Below are 19339 nucleotides of genomic sequence, written 5' to 3' on the forward strand. Positions count from 1 at the left end.
CTGTTAGGTTCACTCCCTCTGGGGCACCTGGCGTTGGCCGCTGTTGGCAGACAGGATACTGGGCTGGATGGATCTTTGCTCTGACCCAGTATGGCCGTTCTTATGTTCTTAGCCAAAGAATACACTTTGTGACTTGAAAGAAAACCACACCTATGTAGCTCAGCTCTGCCGGCATGGTACTATTTAAAAGGGAGCACGCATGAGGATTTATGGCATTTAGAAGACACCTTTAATACTTAACATCTGAGCGATTGTTGGGGCACTTTGGAGGCTCTTGTGGCTGCAAAACAATCAGCTGCTGGCTGCATTTGAGAAATGCTGTTGTGGAGTCTAAATGAACAAGGCCTTCCCTTAGCCACATGCTGGGGAAATGAGGTAAGACTCCTTCTCATGAGATCACTCCCTCTCAGCTGCAGAGAAAAGCTTGACAACGTAACCCTGAGTTTAAAAGGTTCAAAAGCAGATGGCACATACGGAGTTTAAACGAGACACACTTATTGCTTGAGGGCCCCACTGCCTGATTTTGAGATCTTGGCTTGTTCAAGTAGGTGTGAGTTGTATAAGTGTCACTTCTAGGAGTCTCATTTTGAGCCCCTTTCGAGTGCGGTCTCTTTTCCCATCTGTCAAGGTTTCTTCCCCACTTTGAACTCTAAGGTACAAATGTGGGGACCTGCATGAAAACCTCCTAAGCTTACTTTACCAGCTTAGGTTAAAACTTCCCCAAGGTACAAACTATTTGACCCTTGGACTTCCACTGCCACCACCAAACGTTTAACCGGCTTTCTGGGAAAGTGTTGTTTGGAAACGTCTTTCCCCCCAAAATCCTCCCCAAAACCTTGCACCCCACTTCCTGGGGAACGTTTGGTAAAAATCCTCACCAATTTGCATAGGTGACCACAGACCCAAGCCCTTGGATCTTAGAACAATGACAAAAGCATTCAGTTCTTGAAAAGAAACATTTTAATAGAAGAAACAGTAAAAAGAAAAGGATCACCTCTGTAAGATCAGGACGGTAAATACCTTACAGGGTAATTAGATTCAAAACATAGAGAATCCCTCTAGGCAAAACCTTAGGTTACAAAAAGACACACGGACAGGAATATTCATTCTATTCAGCTCAACATATTTTATCAGCCATTTAAAGAAATCATAAGCTAACGCATATCTAGCTAGATTACTTACTAAGTTCTAAGACTCCATTCCTGTTCTGTCCCTGGCAAAAGCCTCACCCAGACAGACACAGACCCCTTTGATGTTCTCCCTCTTTCCAGCTTTTGAAAATATCTTGTCTCCTCATTGGTCATTTTGGTCAGGTGCCAGCGAGGTTATCCTAGCTTCTTAACCCTTTACAGGTGAAAGGATTTTTCCTCTGGCCAGGAGGGATTTTAAAGGTGTGTACCCTTCCCTTTATATTTATGACACCATCACATACATCTCAGGTTTGCTACAGATCCACCGTCTTCCCATGTAGCACCGTGAGCTGCTGACCCCTTTCTCGTCGTTCAGATACGCACAGTCACCTCCTCCTCTTAAGTGAAACCTGCCACACAGAAGCCAGGGAGCTGCAGTCAGGCAGAGGCTGGGCATTTCACACCAGTCCCAGCCAGGGGAGCCGTTCTCCACAGTGCAGGCCTGAGTGTGGAGCAGCTACTCTCCCAGCCCCTCAGGAGCAGAGCTCAGGACAGCAGGGGCTTTGCAGAACCGCTGACTGTTCCTGACCCTCTATGCTGAGCAGCCCACAGGGGTGCTGAAGAATGGACAGTCCCCAGCAGGACAGAGAGAATTTGTTAGACTGATTGTCAAAAGGGACCGGCCCTCTAACAAGAGGGGCAGACCATCACCAGAACCAGACGACTGAGCAGGAAAAGCGGGGGACAGGAAGGATCTCGCCTCCTTGAAACACATGGAGCAGAACCAAGATGACACTGAAAGAAGAAATTGCATTCAGGGGTTTCCTTCTCCGTTGATCTATAACTCTTGAGCTTTCCATTGGGCATGGGGGAAAAAGAGAGTGTTGAAGAAGTTCCTTTGTGAAAGCATGTGTTCCTTGTTTGTAACCCTCACGTAAGTCTCCCAGAGTTCATCTGGTGTGGAGGGTGGAGCTCTAGGGACAACATGCCTCTCGGGAGATTTGGGAGGGTTCAGCACTGGTTTTGGATCCTACAGCAGCTGATCTGCAGGGTCCCACATCCTAAGGAGCATACCAGACAGGGAGTCTGTACCCCAGGAGAATGCCACAGAGGCTCGAACTCAGGACAGTGTCTGGTAGCTCTTCAGACCCAGTGAGGCTGGAAGCAGGTGGGATCCAAAGGTTGGGTCCAATACAGCAGAATGGGGACTGTCCATTGGGGAGCCCTGACCCAGCGCCAAAAGAGCCTGATTTTTCAAAGTACTGAAGTAACCCAGACCAGAGAAGTGGGGGGGGGTCTCCATCCCCCTCTAATGGCTGGCCTGCAAAAGAGCTTTATCAACCGGGGGGGAGTTTCAGTTAAAGAAGTGGATTCTTTCGCTCCTATGGCAGAGGCTCATGCTTCTACTGCTGAAGTCCCAGGGTTCAAGCAGCGCTGGTTTTGTGATCACACTTGGAGCCCACTGAAACCCATCGCGGGGTGTTGGGCAGCCATCACTACTGTACCCCGTTCCCGTGGGAGCCCCAGGCGTCCAGCACCTGTGAACCGCAGGCTCCTTTAACATCGGTGCCTTGTTGCGGATTCAGAGGCCTCACCAGCCAAGTCACTCAAACCTGCCGGCTGCAATCCCCAGCGGGACCTGCACCTGCCATGCAGTGCTCGGCATGCTGCCCTCTCTAGCAGCCACTGTTAACCTGAGCTCCCTGCTGCCTCCTTTCCCCAGGGGGGGTCAGACACCCCAGGGACCTTGCTGAAGAGGGCTGGGGGAGAACAGCGAGTGTCCCAGCTGAAATCCCAGCACGCTGCGAGGGCATCTCTGGCTATGGCGGGCTCTGTCTCCGGCCCAGCACCATGCTGCGGGGAGGAGCTGAGAGTTCAGGGACACGCCGGCTCCCATCGGTCTCCGATACACGCAGGACGCGAACGGACCAGGGTCGTGTCTGGTGGTTTCACTAGCACTGAATGGTGGATCTACCTGAGCTCAAACCGCTCAGACACCAGAATCCCCAAGCCCAGGGAATTAGTCCAGAGGGGTGAGAGAGACTCACAGGTGGTTGAATTTGGTGCCATTGGCCCATTTCCAGGGCTGACCCTGCTCCCTCCAGAGGCCGATCCAGTGGTCATAGACACCCTTATGGCGCAGCAGGAACGCCTTAAAGAAAGCTGAGGGACAGCAGGTATCAGCCCCACCTCCCATGCTCCCCCCCACCGCCCCTCCAGGGCTCTGTGCTGCAGAGAATCCCAGTCACATATTGAAGGGTGCTCAGTTTATTTTCAGGGGGGATTTTCCCCTCCCTCTTGCAAAGCACAAGATCTCCCGGGCAGTCTTAACCCTCCCACCGCACACAGCAGCCCTACCCCAGTGCTCCCAGTCACCCACACCCCAAGTCCCCCTGAGCTGGGGGCAGCTGTTGGGTCTGAGCTCTCTGCAGAGACGTCTCTTCTCACAGAGCAGCCACCGCTCACCCCAGCAAGGCAGGAGGAGGGAGGGAGGCAAGCTGAAGTGGGAGGGGTCAATGTGAAAGGATCCCCTCCTCCCCCGCCTCCTCAGTTGCCTGCTCCTTTCCCATCCCCACAACAGGAGCACTTGCTGGGTTCTCAGTCCCACTCCAGCAGCCAGCAGGCCAGGAGATGCTTGAGCCAGCCCTGCCCTAGACAGAAGCTGTCTCCCTATTTGGGGAGGGGGGCAGCGGAGAATGGGCAATCCCTGTGATCACACACAGATAGTAGGGCCCTGGGCCCAGCCAGGGCTGGCGTTCAGCGGCTGGAAGTTCATTCACTCCGGCCTCCCAGCACGGGAGGGCTCACAGCTGCTCCTCACCCCACGGGGCAGAGCCCAGGTCCTGCTGCAGCAGCCATCCCTGTGCCCAGATTAGTGTCTGGCAACTCGAGAGTCTCTCACCGTTTCCTGCTCACTGTCGATCCCAGCCAGGGAGGCACCCGGGGCAGAGCAGCGGCTTCGGCTGTCGGTCCAGCTCCCTTCCGTCTCTGAGAAATAGTAGCATTTCCCTCGGTATCCCATCCAGCCGTCCGGGCACGAGGGGCTCGCAGGGGGGCACAGATCAGCTGATGAAAGCTGAGAGGTCAGCGCTGAGAATGAGACAGTCACATGGAGGGTAAGAATTGCAACGAGAATTGGGCATTTGACTGGTACAAAAATTGGTCAACTGACCAGTCAAATCTGTCAAAGAGTGGTCAGATATTTTAAAATACCAATTTATCAGAATTGGTTACCTCCCGCCAGGAAGAAAAAAGAGCAAGACGTCATTGTCTCCAGTAGGTTTAGCTTTTGATAGATATGGATCTACCTAATTTTTTAAAAAATGTACTTCACTGAGTTATTTTAGCTCAGAAAAAAAAGGCAAAACAATGAAACCAAGTTCTGGAAAACACCAGTGAGGCTCCAAGACGCAATCCGAAAGGCAGGCTGCCTCCTACCCCCAGGGCTCTCGCTGGAGCATTTGACTGCGGCCAAACAGGCAGTCAATTGACCGGCTTGCCAAGCCCATTGGGACCCCCAGCTGGGGCTGGTCCACTGCAATCAGATGCAGGGGGACGGAGACGTTTGTCACTGTAAATTTGCCTGGCAAGAAGGATTCCAGGGACACTCCCAGCCTGGGAGGGACTGACACAGCTCAGAGCATTTCACCCCAGGCACAAGATCGACAGCTGGACGTTCAACCTAGCAACAAACAGCAGGTGAACAACTGAGAAGAATGTGGGAACTTTCACTCAGGGACATGAAAACCACAAGGGGGCGCCAGAAACCACAGCCACGGGAAGTGACCTGTTGCACTGTGGGCCAGGAATGATGGAACTTAATTCACCTCCTACCTGCAGACTTTTCTCTCCCCAAACACAGCAGCAAGAAAGGCACTTTCTGGAAGCCCTCATGACAGTGTAACCCTTTCAGAGCCATGAAAGAGCAGCAGTGGGGTCACCCATAAGTGACACCAAAGAGGATTTGAAAGGCCTGTCTAGTTGAGAGGAGTTGGACTCAAACCCCTCCAGATGTTTTCGAGCACGTCACTTTTGTTTGCACCACAGTAACTCGGTAGCTGGTTTTCAAGCCTTCCCATGTGGCTGGCGCTCAGCGAGGAACAGACACTCTAAGTTGGGAAGAGTTAGGAAACGTGGCAGCGGTGATCAGAAAGCGAGCATGTGTTCACCTCACTCACAAGGCATGTCTGACCCTGTAGATTTCACTGTCCAGTGCACGGTAGCCCACACCCCTGCCCTACTGAACTGAGCAGAGAAGTCAGTGACTAACAGTTGATGGCACAGGCTGTCTCCACCATCCATCTCCAGCTCAGATGCCACATGTTCTGCAGAGCTCCCTGCACCTGCAGGTGTGTAACCAACCTTAAGCTCACAGAATCCCACCTTACACAGCGAGAACCAATGCTGCCCATTGCAACAGCCTGCCATTACAGCAGGGAGCTGGGATTCAGGGCGCATCTGTATCCGAGCAATCTGCACCAGTATAATCACAGTGTTGCAGTGACATCCGGGCAAGCACCTCCTGGAGATGCGCTGGAGCAGTGCGGCTCGCTCTGGTAACTTCCTGCAGCAAACTGCACCAAGGCAAGCTCCTTTGTGCACCAGTGCAGTGCGTCTGCTTTAGCGGTTTGCACCAATTCAACTACACGGACGTCATGACATCGGCACAGAGGATTCCTAATGCAGACGGACCTGGATTCAATCCCCTCTGCCAGCTGCTAAACCCTCCTGGGGCCCAGTGATCAGATCCCAGGGCAATAGAGAAATCCCACCCCCGACATTCCCCAGCACGCCCTGCCCCAGACAACGGGGGGATACAACAGGGTTCATGTTCACCGCAAACAGACGCCCTCTGCATGAGCACACGCTGTCTGGGCAGCCCGGGGGAGTGAATGGTGCTAAGGGACCCTTCCTGGCCAAGCTTAGCGATTGGGGGGTTTCCACACTGCGCTGGTGGAGGGGTCTTGACTTAATTCTATGGCTCATTTCAATAACACGGCAGCACCTGCCGCCCGGCCACAGGCATGACCTGAAGATCCAGGAAGGCCAAGCTGGTAACCTCAGAGTAACACAGGGAAGGCAAAGGGCTCAGGGTTGCACTGCATCCTGTCCCACTGGACACCCTGGTCAGGGACTGCTTCATGGCGCGTGGCAAAGGTGACTTGGGTCCAAAGTGCTCAGAGATGGGCTGGGGGGGCTAATGTCAGTCAGATCGTCCTGACACAGAGAGTGCCCAGGTGCAGGGGTCTGGGAGGAAGATCCCCCAGGAATCCTCTGCCCCAGGGGCAGAAGCCGGACAGGCCGGGAGGAGAGAGTGAGTGTGGCAGGTCACGGGAGAATGGGATGCGCGGAGATCGTAGATGGAGGGGAAGGGAGCGGGGCGGAAGCTGGGAACTCACCTGCCAGAGCAATGATGGCAGCAATCAACGCAGACCATACAACTATCACTGCAACCACAACTCTACAGGTTGGACTTTTCTTGCAGTTCCAAGGAGGGTCTGAAACAGAAAGACCCGTCAGGCAGGGCTGGGAGGACACGTCTCACTGACAGCACCGGGGCTGGAGCTGCCCTGGAACATGCACCGTTCTTGTCTAGTTTTTGTAAAGCTCTCCAACACCACTTTCTACAAACCATTACCCTCTGATCCCACTGAGGGTTTCCAAAAGTTAGTGCCTGTCTCACCCATCGCAACCTGCAAGGTCTCATGCCAGCAAAGGGAAGCTGCTCCCAGATCTGGAGCTGCATTCGCATGTCCTGAGGGCTGTCCTGCACCATGGTCACCACGGGCAGGTAGGTCATCAACCTCCATCTCTGTCCCAGCTGCAGGATGGCCTCTGGTTCCTGCTCCCTCAGGCACCTGGAGATACTGAAAAAGGGGTGGGGTTGTCAGAGCAGGAGAACACCCCATGAGGTTAAGAAATGGCAGTGAGAGCCTTTTCCCTCCCTGGGAGATTATGGTGTCCCTCTGTGGGGACTCCCTTCCTGGCAGATGCTAGTGAGCTATTGAAAGAGCTCAGCCTGTTTAGATTATAAAAAAGATTGGGTGGTGACATCATAGAAGTGTTGAAGTGACTTCATGGAGAGAAAATATTGGGTATTAAAGGGCTCATTAATCTATCAGAGAAAAGCATAACAAGACCCAGTGGCTGGAAACTCAAAAGAGACCAATTCGTATTAGAAAGAGGGCACACATATTCAACAGTGAGGACGAATCACCAAAGGAAGAAACTAGAAAGGGAAGTGGTGGGAATTCCCCACCTCTTGATGTCTTCTAATGAAGACTAGATGCCTTTCTGGAACGTGTGTAGTCAAAAATTAGCTCCTATGCTCTACAGAAAGCATGTGATATGCAGGGGGTCAGATGACACGCTCTAATGGTCTCTTCTGTCCATAAAGTCTGCTAATTGATGAAAAATGAGCCTAGCATGGGGAGAAGCCTCTGATGTTTTACTGTGTTCGGCTTGAGCCCACAATGAACGCTCATTGAGAGGGGTGATCTAGGGGAAGCAGCTCAAACATCCAATGTGGCTGGACAGGGGCAGGACATCAGCACTGCAGGGGAGGGGTGGGTGTGGCAGTGACATCACAAGGGCCTTTGGCAGGACCTCAGCCTATTGGACAAAGGTGGTAGGGAGGCGATGACCTCACAGAGAGATCTTGACATCAGCCAGGCAGGACAGGGGTGCAGGACAGGGGCCACCTCGGAGATCCCTGTGGCTTTGCTTCAGCACGTCTCCTTCTCGAGGTCTCTCCTAGAGGACTGAGAGAGCATTCACTTTCACATTCGTGAGCGCAAGGAGGACCCTCTTCGGAGTTTTCTCCTTTTCTTTTAGTGGTTTTGCTCGAAAACAGACGTCCCTGTATAGAAGGTAAGAGCCTCGGAGAGGTTTGGAACCTGTTCAGTCTGATCCATCAGGTGTCGGCTGATTTTTAGGAATGGAAAACACTAGATTGCGGGGGCAGCATTTTATTTCCGACCTAAGACTTTGTCCCTTAGAATTACTGGGGACATTGGGGTTTCTCCTTTTTGTTTTCCCTTTTCCTGTCTCTCCCTCCTTTCTCGTCTTCTCTTGCATCTTTGTCCTTTTCCCCTGCTTTCCTTTCACCACCAGGACCTGTCTGTGCGTGTGGAGTTGGGGACGGAGGGGGGGAGGGGGGGTTGCACTCCAACTCTCATTGCGGGAGGCCCTCCCAAAGACATGTGGCTGGAATAGTGCTCTAAGAGTGACTCCCTCCGGTGGTGACCCGGGACATCTGGTGAGAACTCTCAACTTTCTGCTTCTCAGAGTCTCAATGCTGATTGGGGGAGTTTGGGGCTATTGTGAGGGAGGAGGCTCAGGTCCTTGTGACCCTCTTTTAAGACCAAGGAAATAGGGCGTAACCAAACATGTATTTGATTGCTCTTGCCGCTTTTCTCCATTCATTGTCTTGGAGTAATTCACGATTCTCTCTCTAATGGGCTAGTTCTTCTAAAATACTTACTAAAGAATTAGGTTTTAATAAAGCCAAATGCAACCCCATACCTCCAGTAACAAAGGAGTCAGGCGGCACCCTACAGAATTGGGGACAATCCGCTGGAAAGCAGTGACCCTGAAAAGGATTTTGGGGTCATAGTGGACAAGCTGTTCAACATGAGCTGTCAATGTGAAACTGTGTTAAAAAAGGTTAAAGCCATTCTTGGCTGGATAGAGTAGTGAGGATGGAAAGGGAAGTGAAAGAGCATTGGTGAGACTGATGTTGGAATGTTGAATCCAGTTCTTGTGTCCACATTTTGAATATTATGTTAAAACAATTGGAGAGGGTGCAGAAAAGATTCATAACTGAGTGATGGGGATGATGCCCTATTATGAGACATTGAAAAAGCTCAATCTGCTTAGTATATACAAGAGAAGAATGAGAAGTGAGTTGCTTGACTTCATGGAGAGAAAATGTTGAGTATAAAAGGGCTCTTTTATGTCTCAGAGAAAGGCATGCCAAAACCCCATGGATGGAAGCAGAAATCAGAAAAAGGATAATGACAATAAGACCCAGATTTGTAAGAGGGTGGTGTTAGGGGGCTTATTCCTTCACCCACTTACTTCCCTGGTCCTTCTCACATGAACAGAGAGCAACAATACCCGAAGTCCAAAGGGGCAAACAATTCGATGTTTATTGGGGTGAACTTCCAGCAAGCATGATTCCAGTTTCCTTCCTTAGTATCCTCCTTCCCAGCTCTGATACCACAGAGCCTTACACCTATGTCCCTGTTCCGATTCCTGCCCTTAGCCAAGCATGATTCCAACTTCCTTACTCCCATTCCCTGTTCCCATTTCCCCCTTTAGCAAAACATGATTCCAATTTTCTTACCCCCATTCCCTGTTCCCATCTCCCCCTTTAGCAAAACATGATTCCAATTTTCTTACCCCCATTCCCTGTTCCCATCTCACACACCCACATGCCCACCCCCACCCACCCCCCACCCCCCATTGACTACAGATTATATAGTAAAACTTGAGTTCTGCTTAGCTATACCTTAACCAATCATTTTCCTGAAATTTAACTAACCAATCCTAACATATTGTAACATGATTATGTAACCAATTATATCCCACCACCTCAATTAGTTTACACCTAGCAAAATTAATTATACAGCAGACAGGAACAATCACAGAACCAGACAGAGATTATACAGACAAACAACAGCAAAGTGGGAACTATAATGACAAAACAATACAGAAGTGAGGATTTCACATCCCAGCTATTGATAAGTGAGTTCTTGCCAGACAGGATGCTATCAAACTAAGTTTCCTTTCACATTTTCTAGGCACTTCCCTTTCTCTGGAGGTGATAGGAATACAATCCTGTCCTGATACTGCCTAACAGCCCAATAGCACCTTATTTCAATGTGACTAGTTTGGAATGTGAGGATGTGACCGTTCGCTTCCCAGCTTATGGCTGCCTCTGCTGCTTAGCCAAAGGCCTTAGCCTAAGAACAGGGCCTCAGACTGTCACAGTAAGAGAAGGCCCTTACACCAGCAGACAGTGATTTTGATTCTTTCTTTTATACCTCTATCACTAGCCAAGTGATAAGAATACACCTAAATTCTTAGAGTATAGGCCTTTTCAGACAGGCCTGAATATCTATATCCTAACAGGTGGTTTGTCATTGGCACAAAGTACCAAGAGAAATGATGGCTTCTCCATCTCTTGATCTCTTCGAATAAAGACTAGATGCCTTTCTGGAAAATGTTTGAGTAAAAGAAAAGCCCAGCTCTTCTGACATACAGGAGGCCTTAGGATACGCAGGGGATCAGATTAAATGCTCGAATGGTTCCTTCTGGCCATAAAGTCAACTAACTTGTGAAAACCTAATTGCGGCCTGGGGAAGAACTTCTGTGTTCTACTATGTAGTCGGTGTCACCCTACAAGGAAGTGACATTGAGTGGGGTGATCCAGGGGAAGCGGCTGAAACATCCAATGTGGCTGGACAGGGGCAGGACATCAGCACTGCAGGGGAGTGGTGGGTGTGGCAGTGACATCACAAGAGCCTTTGGCAGGACCTCAGCCTATTGGACAAAGGTGGTGGGGAGGCGATGACCTCACAGAGAGAACTTGACATCAGCCAGGCAGGACAGGGGTGCAGGACAGGGGCAACCTCGGAGATCCCTGTGGCTTTGCTTCAGCACGTCTCCTTCTCGAGGTCTCTCCTGGAGGACTGAGAGAGCATTCACTTGCACGTACGTGAGCGCAAGGAGGACCCTCTTTGGAGTTTTCTCCTTTTCTTTTAGTGGATTTGCTCGAAAACAGACGTCCCTGTATAGAAGGTAAGAGCCTCGGAGAGGTTTGGAACCTGTTCAGTCTGATCCATCAGGTGCTGGCTGATTTTTAGGAAAGGAAAACATTAGATTGTGGGGGCAGTATTTTATTTCCGACCTAGGATTTTGTCCCTTAGAATTACTGGGGACATTGGGGTTTCTCCTTTTTGTTTTCCCTTTTCCTCTGTCCCTCCTACCTTTTTCTTCTTGCTTCCTTTGTCCTTTTCCTCTGCTCTCCTCCCACCACCAGGAGCTCTGTGTGTGGAGCGGGGTCTGGGGGGGTTGTGGGAGGCCCTCACAGAGAGGTGAGACTGGACTAGTGCTCCGAGAGTGATCCCCTCGGTGGTGACCGGGGCCATTCTTTGGGCTATTTAATGAGAACCCTTAGCCTCCCACCCCTCAAAGTCTCAACCTTGATTGGCTGAGGAGGGGGCTATTGACAGGGAGGAAACTCTGGTCTTTGTTGTTCTCTTTTATGACCAAGCAAATAAGTCGCAATCAGTTATACGTTTGACCAATGTGGATGCTGCTCTCCATTCATTGTCTCGGAGCAGTTCATGATCTTCTCGAACATTCCAGTTCTTCTGAAATAATTGCTGAATAATTACTATGAACAATTGTTGGTCTGTAGCTCATTTGAGAGTAATTCTGCTACTGACTGGCTGCATCAGCTAAGACAAGTCCCTGCTCCTTTCTCAGCCTTCGTTTCTCCTTCTGTCAAGAATGAATAACAATCCTCTCCCACCTACCTCACCATGGGTGGATGCTGGGGATCCACTGAACAGTGTCACTCGGAGCAGTGCAGACTAGGGGGTGTCCTATCACACTGAGCCATATCAGATTATAACCTAATATTCAATTTGATTTGTATTTTATTGTTTTGAAATTGTGAAAAGCAGCAACTACTTAGCTCAGAGTGAAGCATCTCATCCAATTTTCTAGAGCATAGTGTCTCCCCTTTGTGTATGACGAGACAGTTGAATGCACTGTGACGGACAGGAGATGCTCTTGTTTTGCAAACAGATATTTTTGCAAAGAATTTTCATCCTACTTGTTATGATTTCAAGAAACAAAGTGGTTTCGTTTGAATGGATTTTCTGACAGAAAAAGGTTTCCATGAAAATGTTCACCCCTTATTTCCTGGGCCTTATCCGCCTCTGGGGGGTTGTTGTCTGTTAGTTAGAACAGGAATCAGGACAGTTGTCTTCTCTTTCTGGCTCCGTCACCGCTTCGCTGTGTGACACCTTGGGTAGGTCCAATGGGAACAGGGTCAATTCTCTAACTCCAGGCAGCAGGAAGCCTGGGTGAGATAAGGGATGTTAAGGCCATCTGCGAAGGAGAAAGGGATGTTTCCAGGTGTTGAATGTCAAGAACTCTAAACTTTGCTAAAATGGATAGTCTCGAGAAACAAGAACTAGTTGGGGCCAAACTTTAACCATTGTCTTCTATAAAGCCCATTCAGGAATGTGAGTCCCAGAGAGCCATAGAGAGGGGGAGCAACTTGCCCAAAGTCCCACAGATCAAGATGCAGCAATGGAAGCAGGAGTGACACTCTCTCTCAAAGGCAGGGGGACCAGACATTAGGGCCTGGTTGCAATTGCCAGCTGTGGGAGGGAGTGTGCGGCAGTGGTCAGTGAAGGGGTCCATCCATGGCTCTGACACTCGGTGTGACCCTGTGGTCGCAGCTGAGGCCCGTTTGCCGTCAGTAGGGTTGGGGTCCCATGGCTACAGCCCAGTGGGTTTGGGAGGCTCCAGGAAGGTGAGTAAAGTGCTGGGATGTCAGGATCCCGGAGGCGCTGTCACCTCCGCCCTAGGGCCGTGTTCTGCACCCCCTGCTGCTGGCTGAGTTTCTCCGTCCCTTGGCAATCAGACAGACTCTTGTTTTCACAGCCAGTCGATCGCCCTCGTGTCATCACCCTGCCTGCTGGCTGGGCAGGGTAACTCCTGAGGTCACCACCCTCTCCAGCCTGCCTTGGGCTTGGAGAGTGAGGAGGAGGGTGAGGGACGTCTGCTGACCCTGAACATCCGCCATCCATTGTACCATCCCTGAGAGCACGTGAGTGGCATTCGGGTTCCTCGGTGTGTTCCCCTCTCTGTCTGGGGGAGAGACTATCTCCAAAGGGGGATTTCATTTGCAAACAGCCCCCAAGAGCCCCTCACTCTTAGGCCAGGCAGGGGCTTCTCCAGAGCCGTCTCCAGTGTGTTTGGAAAGGTTCCAGAATGGGGCTTCCCAGCCCTTCCCCTCCCAGCCCTTCCCTCCCAACCCTTCCCCAGGCTGAGAGTCTCTGAGGTGAACCAGACCCTGTGAGCTGCTGAGCCTGGAAATCAATGGGGAATGAGGAGGGCTCTGTGCTTCCTGTGCCGAGGGCCTTTGTGACTTTGATGTGAGGAATGATTTCCCAGGAGAAGTCCGGACTCCTGGCTTCTGTTCCTTCTCTAGCCTGGGTGGGAGAGTGGCCTGGGACGACAGGAGGGGACTGCTTCTCCAGAGTAACCGATGGTCTTTGGGACTGACCTCATTGCTGGAAAAGGATGAGACTTCCTGGCTATTGCAGCAGCAGGGATTACGAGGGGGAACGTTGGGAGCGGATCATGCAATGAACTCCTGCCCGTGTGTGTAGATGGCACTCCCTGCACTCCTGTGCGGGCAGTGGGGGCGGCTGTGGCTGGAGCAGGGAGGAGGAGGGACGGAAAAGGCCCAGGAGTGAAAGGCTGCCTTGAGCCCAGTCTCACCCCTGCTCCCCGCTCGGTTCCAGGATGGCCAGGCTCCTGCGGATGTTGCGGAGGAAGGCTCTGCAGGTGGCCCCAGAGCCTGAGGGAAGCAGCTGCCGTCTTCCCAAGGGGCAGAGCAACCCCTGCATCCCTGCTGGCGGGGAAGCAGGTCCCATCCAGGCCAGACGGCGGAAGTGCCCGGCCTTCTGGAAAAGGACCCCGGCTCCGGCGCCGAGCTGGGAGAGGCCCCGACTAGGCCCCAATGGAGCTGGCCCAGGCTGCGGTTTCGCAGACAGGACCCAGCCCAGGAGGGGCGCCGGGCAGGGTGGCTCTGGGGCTTGTTGTGTGGGCAGCAGCGGCCCCAGGAGCCCAGACCTCGTTCCCATCAGGAGGCATCGCCCTGCCCGGTCTCTGAGGACCTTCCAGCCCCCGCTGGCCAGGAGGGGGAAGGTCCCTGTCCCAGCACCGGCAGCTCAGCATGGGACAGTAGCAGCACCTGGGCCTCTGGCGGCAGCCAGGCCGATGGAGGCCACTGCTTTGTTCCAGGTGAGGAGCCGGGCTGGGCTGAGGGAGGGGTGAGGACGGGATGTGAACACCCTGGGTCCAGACGCTCTCCCTGCGATACGGGGCCGGGGGGGAGGTCCCCAACCCAGGTGTCTGGCCTGAGCCCCGCGAACCCCACGGACAGCAGCAGCCATCACACAGCTGCCCCTTCCGCACGGGGACCTGGGGGTGGGGGCATGAAGAGCTGCTGCCACTTTGGTCCTTGCTGCTCCAGGGCCGGGGGAATCGGCACCTCCCCTGGAGTCCTGGCCAGTGGAGGGGGGGTTCTTCTCTGGGCTTCTGCAGCTGTTGGGGGCTGAAGGCATCCCTGAGAGGGAGGTTTGGGGCCCCATCTGCCCTGGGTGCCTGAGGTGGGAAGGGGGGTCTTGAATCCTGCTCTGCCCACCACGCCCCTGTCCTTCCCTCCCTGGTGCAGGGACCCCCCTGGATTCGGAGCAGGAGGAAGGGGTGGACGTGGCCAAAGATGAAGCTGCTCTCAAGGTCATCCGAGAGCAGCTCCAGTGCAGAGATAAGGTACAAATGTTCCCCACTGGGCTGGAACCAAGATTGCCCTGTCCCTTCCCAGCATCCCCACCCCTGCCGAGGATCTTGTGCCTCCTGATCCACCACCCCCAATGGGACCCTTTTACATCCATGATGTGGGACCCCCAAGATGGGGGTGTCCCACAACAGCCAAAGTCATCTCCCCCCACAGGCACTGTCCCAGTTCCTGATCCTGCTTGTGTAGGAGTGGTGCGGGATTTGGACAATAGGTGGGTCCCCACAATCCCCCATTGAGGCCTGAGCCCTGGAGCTGGTGTGGGTGGGGCAGGAAGGTCCCTCATTAACAGGTTCTCTCTCGCTATACCCCACTCCCGGTGGGTACAGGATGAGGGGCAGCAGCTCCTGTTCCTTCAGGCCATCTACCCCGCATGTCTGGCTGCACGGGAGAGAGGGGAGGACACGCTGGAGCCGCGCTGCTGCAAGGCGGCTGTGGTGAAGAGGATCGTGGTGAGTGAGACACGCCATACGGCAGCTGGAGGGAGGGGGAGAATTGTGGGGCTGGGGGGCAGCTGAGAGTGGGGGACAAGGAATCTCATGGTCCCAGCTCAGTCGTCGGGATGGGGCTGAATGGGGGCAGTTTTGACAGGGAGGAGGAGAGAAGGGGATTGGGAGTGAGCTGGGCAGGAATCCGAGAAGGGGGACAAGTCGGATGGGCAGGAAGGAATTGGAGGAGCGGGAGGTGGTGGGGGATCCTGCTGGCCATGTGGGGCACTGGCTGTGTCATCTCCTCACTGGGAGGCGTCAGTCGGGCCTGAATCTCACACGCTTCTTTGTCTCTTTCACGTCTCACAGGAGCTCATCGAGGAGCTTCCCGATGACTCGTCACCCAGCGCCGTCCTCGCCCACTCCCTGGCTGCAGTGGGCTACCTCTGGTACTGAGACAGCCCCACCCCACAACCCTGCCGGCTCCCCTCACCCCAGTGCTGCTCAGGCCCAAGGCTGGGAGTCACCATCACTGTCCCTCCCAAGTCACCTCCCAAGAGTGGCGCCTCTGGCAGAGATGGTGGGGTGGTGAGGGTCACTCTCTCCTGGCAGGGCTCTTCTTTTCACTCCCATAACATGACAGGGGCCTTGGGGAGGGGCTCATTCCCGGGCTCCGATACAGGAGGGGCAGCAGGCTCCAGGGAACAGCAGCTATTCCTGTCCTGCCACTGTCTGTCTGGGACACCTTGGCCTTGTCATTCCCTAGCGAAGTGCCTCAGTTTCCATTCTCGCCAGACTGTGCCTCTATCCCTGTGGCTTGGTGTCTGTCTTGGCGACAGTCCCACCCAGTACTGCACAGTCTAATACCAGCTCCTCTCTCTTGCCAGCACCATGAAACCTGCCCTGGAGCCAGCCCTAGAGACCCACCTCTTGCGAGCTGCCCTTCACTCCGTCTTCACCCTAGGCACGGAGAAGGACTCCACCGGCATCCAGGTACCTCCTCCTCCATCCTCCTCCTCTTCCAGAGTAGTCCTTGGTCCCTACTCCCTTGATTCGCTGGAGCTCCAGATTTAAGGGTGGGGTAGTGGAGATGGAACAAGCTGCAGGCTTGGATCCTTCCCTCCAGCAGGGAAGAGATTACCCCTCCCTGGGGGATTTTTCTTTCTTTCTTTCTTTCTTTCTTTCTTTCTTTCTTTCTTTCTTTCTTTCTTTCTTTCTTTCTTTCTTTCTTTCTTTCTTTCTTTCTTTCCTAAGCCGTGTTTGGCCCAGAAGCCCAGGTTCCATCCATAGCAACTTGGCTGTTTCATACTCTTCTGCCTACAAGGCCCTCTGCAGAGACCTGCTAAGCTCATGGATTAAAGGTCCAGGGGTCATCAATTCTTGCAAATTGCCTGCAGTGGGATGTGAAGGAGAGAGGCCAGGAGATGTGTTTGGGAGTCTCCCCAGTGCTTCCCAGAGACCCCTCTTCCCATCCTGTGGCAGGTGTAGGCCCAGGTTCCCTAACTCTGACCCATGCTTTGCAGACTCTGCACAAAGTCATCCCAGAGGTCCTGGATGCCATGCTGGGGAACCTGCTGGCAGAGTCCCCAGACACAGACAGGCTCCACTTCATCTTGGAGGTGAGCCCCATTTCACCGTAACTCTTTGGGGGACTGGTAAGGAGAGACTGGAAGATCCATTTTCTACTCTGTCCTCCTAGCTGGGTCCCCAGTGGGCCGTCCTTGGTTGGTGGGTCAGTGCAATGTAGTGTCAGGTCCTTCCTTCTTGAGGAACAGAGGAAGGAGCTGGGACTCCAAGCCAGAGCTCTGCCTGGTTCTGCTGAGCACTAAGCACAGGGCTCCTGGCTGTCTTGGGGAGAGAGAGTCTGAAAATCCACCCTTCCCCCTCCCCTCCAACACACAGAGCCCATGAGATTAGGGAGCTACTTCTCAGAGAAGAGGCACATGCTCCTTCCTAGAGAAACAGGAGGGCCCCAGGGAATCAGCCCTTCCCTCTGATCTGCTCTGAAATTCCTGGGGGGATTGTGCTCTCAGTCACTCCCTACTTCCCCCCAAGGATTTGCATAGCAGGGAAGAGCCGAGGGTTCAGTCTTCTTTCTGGTGAACTGTTCAGGAATCAGGAATTCTGGGAGGATGGGACCAGCCCCTAGATTGTCCCAATCTAGAGAGATGCGGAGAAGTTGTGACCTGAAGGGTACAAGCTGCATCCTGGGGGAAAGAATCCCCTTCTAAAGCTCTGCCATCAAGGACTCAGCTATTTCCCCCTGCGCAGAATGTCTCAGGCCCCTGGGGCTGGAGGCGTGGGGGGCTCATTTGTAAAGCAGGAGCAGCTGGCCACTGAATCTGACCTGCCTCCTTTCCCCACAGCATGTCAACCTCTGGGTCGTGTCCAGGGTGTCGCAGGAGCGAGCCAGGGCTATCAGGAGCAGCACAGCCCTGCTGAGATACACAGTCACTCTCCCTGAGTTTGACGTAAGTGAGCTCCGAGCCCAGCTTGCTGGCTCCAGGCGGAGGCGGGCTGGCTCCAGCGGGCTGCAGGATCTGCTGCTGCTGCCGGGGCTGTGGCTTAGGAGGGTTCTTCATGGGGAGGCAGAGTCAGAGCAGGACTGAGCTAGCTTGAGTCAAGTTCTTCTTGTCCTGGTTCAGTGTTGACCCTGGGCCTTTAAGGGGACCATGCTCCAGCCCCTGCTTGGCATCCCGGGCTCCCTTGGCAGCAGAGCAAATGAAGGTTCGATCTCAAGCTCCTCTCCCCCAGCATCTCCTGTAGAGGGGCTAAGGGGAAGGAGCCCTCTGGCCCAGGGCAGACAGGGAGCTGAGAGGAAAATGCTGATGGAGTCCCCTCTGCTCTCCCTTCCATTAGATCTCAGCCGAGTTCCCTCAGATGGGTCGCCATGTGGCCCAGCTGGCTCTATTTGTCAGCGATCCAGACAAGGACATCAGCCGGCAGGCCAGGGAGGGGACTTACCGGCTCTACCAACTGCTGCTCCAACAGAAGGGTAAGGAACCCAGCTGGGACACGGAACCCAATAGGGGACTGAGAGTGACCATATGTTGATAATGGGACCCTAGACCATTTCTCTCAGACTGACCCCAGCCGGAGGACAAGTCTCTCTCTGCCTCTGTTCTTCTCCACTCCACTGTGGAGCCACCAATGGGATTGGAAGGACACAGAAACTGCAACCAGAATGAGGAGAAAAGTCTCTCTCTCTCTCTCTCTCTCTTCCAGGTCTGACCATACATGACGTGGAGGATCTCTGGTGCTATGACTGGCACCAGGACAGAAGGCTCTTAGGCTACAAGAATACAGCCAGAGTAGGGGAGGTAAGGGCACTGTGCCAGGGCATGACACAGCTCAGGGAGTGTAGCTGGCTGGGTTCCCTGCAGTGGAGGCCTCCTGAAGACAGGAAAAGAGCCTGCTCCTTATTTCCAGCTCACAGTTCCTCATCCAGCAACCAGTGGGACACGCTGGTGCCAAAGGTCCCACACTCGGACTGGGCCAGGAGTCTCCTTGTTTTTGTCAGGCTGCAGGTTGGATTCCCCTTGAAGAAACCAAGGAGCTGCAGAGGCCATTCCCAGCGAGGAGAGAAATCACTAAGCTGCGGGGAAGAGACCTTTGGTCTGTCAGCTCCAACCCCCTCCTCCCCTCAACAACACACGCACACTCCTCTAGCCGCTGAGGTGCAGGAGATCTCTCTGCTGGAAGCAAGACAGAGTCCCCTGTCGTCTCTGTGCCCTGCACAGCAGAGTGGGCCTGCTCACACACATTAGAGATCCATTTCCAGCCCATCCTGGCCCCTGCCATAAATTGCCTTCCCGAAAGAGCCACTGGAGGCTTTGGTCCCTCAGCATCTGCGACCTTTTAATAAAGGGGCTTCCCTGAACCCTGGGACCCTGAAATTTGGATATTAGGAAAAACTTTTTCACTAAGAGGGTGGTGAAACACTGGAATGCGTTACCTAGGGAGGTGGTAGAATCTCCTTCCTTAGAGGTTTTTAAGGTCAGGCTTGACAAAGCCCTGGCTGGGATGATTTAACTGGGAATTGGTCCTGCTTTGAGCAGGGGGTTGGACTAGATGACCTTCTGGGGTCCCTTCCAACCCTGATATTCTATGATTCTATGATTCGATTCTATGATTCTATGAAAGCCTCCTGGGGAATGAACTGCCTTGGCCAC

At 53.3% G+C, this 19339-nt stretch overlaps 1 protein-coding gene across 1 annotated transcript; it reads right to left on the minus strand.

Annotated features, from left to right (window-relative positions):
* Positions 1 to 351: 351 nt before the first annotated feature.
* On the minus strand, positions 352 to 12957 carry LOC311530252 (C-type lectin domain family 2 member D-like; the record flags this gene model as incomplete). The annotated part of the gene is made up of 6 exons (XM_084646716.1): positions 352 to 620; positions 1426 to 1540; positions 3179 to 3282; positions 4033 to 4220; positions 6530 to 6628; positions 12942 to 12957. 6 exons carry the CDS (start codon positions 12955 to 12957, stop codon positions 582 to 584), a joined length of 561 nt encoding a protein of 186 aa, XP_084502842.1. The 3' UTR covers positions 352 to 581.
* Between the last annotated feature and the right edge of the window lie 6382 nt (positions 12958 to 19339).

Source organism: Lepidochelys olivacea (assembly GCF_965140295.1).
Source record: "Lepidochelys olivacea isolate rLepOli2 genome assembly, chromosome: 14".
NCBI lineage: Eukaryota > Metazoa > Chordata > Testudines > Cheloniidae > Lepidochelys > Lepidochelys olivacea.